General features: G+C 56.5%; 1 protein-coding gene across 1 annotated transcript; it reads right to left on the reverse strand.

Annotated features, from left to right (window-relative positions):
• Positions 1–1,738: 1,738 nt before the first annotated feature.
• LOC138867974 (putative per-hexamer repeat protein 5) lies at positions 1,739–2,143 on the reverse strand. The gene has a single exon (XM_070145275.1). It carries the CDS (start codon positions 2,141–2,143, stop codon positions 1,739–1,741), a length of 405 nt encoding a protein of 134 aa, XP_070001376.1.
• Positions 2,144–2,347: the final 204 nt, after the last annotated feature.

The raw sequence follows: 2,347 nt of genomic DNA on the forward strand, positions 1-2,347 counted from the left end.
TTCACCTGCTCCTCTCATCCTCCTTTCCCTTCCTTCTCTCTTCACCCTTCGTTATCTTCGTCTTCCTTTCCCTCTCACTCCTCATTCTCCACCTCCTCCTCTTCCTTTCTCTCCCTCTTATTCCTCAGTTTCTTTCATCTCTCATCCTCTCTCCTCCCCCTCGACTCTCGCCCTTCTCTCCCTCCCTGCACCCCCCCCCCCCTGTTAGTCATTGCCTCCTCCCCTCGCCCCCTTCTCCTTTATTTCCTCCCCTCTCTTTACCTTTCTCATCCTCTCGCTCATCACCCCCTGCCCTCTCCCTCCCCCTTCTCTCCATTCTCCTTCCCTCCTTCCTCGACCATACTTCCACTCTTCCCCATTCCAGCCTCCAACTTCCCTTCCCTTCCCCTCTTCCCATACCGCTCTCCAACTTCCCTTCCCTTCCCCCTTTTCTCCCTTCCTCCCCCCAACCTCCCTTCTCCCTTTCTTCCTTCCTTCCCCCCAACCTCCCTTCTTCCTTCCTTTCTCCCCACCTTCACCCCCTCCCTCCCCACCTCTCTCTCCTCCCCACCCTCCCCCACCCGCCAATCCAATACTACTCATTTACCCCCTTCCCCCTTTCTCCCTTCCTTCCCCCTCAACCTCCCTTCTTCCTTCCTTTCTCCCCACCTTCGCCCCTCCCTCCCCACTCCCCCCACCTCCCCAATCGCCAATCCAATACTCCTCATTTACCCCCTTCTTTCTCCCCTCAACCTCCCTTCTCCCTTTCTCCCTTCTTTCCCCAACCTCCCTTCTTCCTTCCTTTCTCCCCACCTTCGCCCCCTCCCTCGCCCCTCTCTTCCCTCCCCCACCCGCCAATCCAATACTCCTCATTTACCCCCTCCCCCCTTTCCCCTTCCTTCTCCCCTTAACCTCCTTCTTCCCCCTTTTCTCCCTTCCTTCCCCCCAACCTCCCTTCTCCCTACATCCCCCTCCTCCCCACCTTCGCCCCCACCTCCCCACCTCCCCAATCCAATACTCCTCACTTACCCCCTTCCCCTTTTCCCCCTACCTTCCCTCCCCCCTCCTCAACCTCCCTTCTTCCTTCCTTTCTCCCCTTCCTTCGCCCCCTCCCTTCCCATTCTCACCCACCTCCCCACCTCCAACCCACCTCCCCCACCCGCCAATCCAATACTCCTCACTTACCCCCTTCTCCCTTTCCTTCCCCCCTACCTCCCTTCTTCCTTCCTTTCTCCCTACCTTCGCCCCCACCTGCCCCTCCCCCCACCTCCCTTCCTTCCCCCCACAACCTCCCTTCTTCCTTCCTTTCTCCCCTCCTCCCCCACATCCCCCTCCCCCCCCTCCCCCCCACCCGCCAATCCAATACTCCTCAATCACACGAGAAAAGGTGTGAACGAGGGCGGTATCCCATTCTTTGTCGTGGCCTCCGTCCGCCTTTCTTCCAAGAAGCTCCTTCTCCTCAATCACAATAAGAGTCTCTGGAGGCAGTATCCATCGGGGGTATTGGGCGGCTCCCGTATCATGCGCCCGCACACACACGCACACACGCACATACACGCACATACATACATGCATGCATCCACATTCACATTCACACACACGCACACACACATCCACATTCACACACACCCATACATACATCCACATTCACACACAAACCGCACACACACACACACACACACACACATACATGCACATTCACACACACACACACACACACACACACACACACACAAACACACACACACGCCCGTGCCTTTTATTTGCACTCGCACCCGCTGCCGCGTCTACTCTTGTTACCAATTCCTACTCTGGTACTCGCTTTCGCAACTCGTGTTCCTATTCCTGCTAACATTGCCACACCCTTTCCAATCCCGATTCCCACTCCCATTCCAACTCCGATTTCCATTCCCTCTCCCATTCCAACTCCCTTTCCCATTCCAACTCCGATTCCCACTCCAACACCGTTCCCAATCCCACTCCAACTCCGATTCCCACTCCCATTCCCACTCCAACTCCGTTCCCAATCCCACTCCAACTCCGATTCCAACTCCCTTTCCCACTCCAACTCCGTTCCCAATCCCACTCCAACTCCGATTCCCACTCCCATTCCAACTTCGATTCCCATTCCCTCTCCCATTCCAATTCCGATTCCCACTACCATTCTAACTCCCTCTCCCAATCCAACTCAGATTTCCTCTCCCTTTCCCATTCCAACTCCGATTTCCAATCCCACTCCCTCTCCCATTCCAACTCCGTCTCCCTCTCCCACTCCAACTCCGATTCCCACTCCAACTCGCACACCCACTCCCAATCACGCTTCCACCCCCACATCCCCACCCACTTACGCCCACATATCCCCGTAGCG

This window comes from Penaeus vannamei, chromosome 33, assembly GCF_042767895.1.
Source record: "Penaeus vannamei isolate JL-2024 chromosome 33, ASM4276789v1, whole genome shotgun sequence".
NCBI lineage: Eukaryota > Metazoa > Arthropoda > Malacostraca > Decapoda > Penaeidae > Penaeus > Penaeus vannamei.

Excerpts from the sequence above, each read along its gene's own strand:
- LOC138867974 (XM_070145275.1), bottom strand. The coding sequence starts at position 2,143 with ATGGTAGTGGGAATCGGAATTGGAATGGGAGAGGGAATGGGAATCGAA.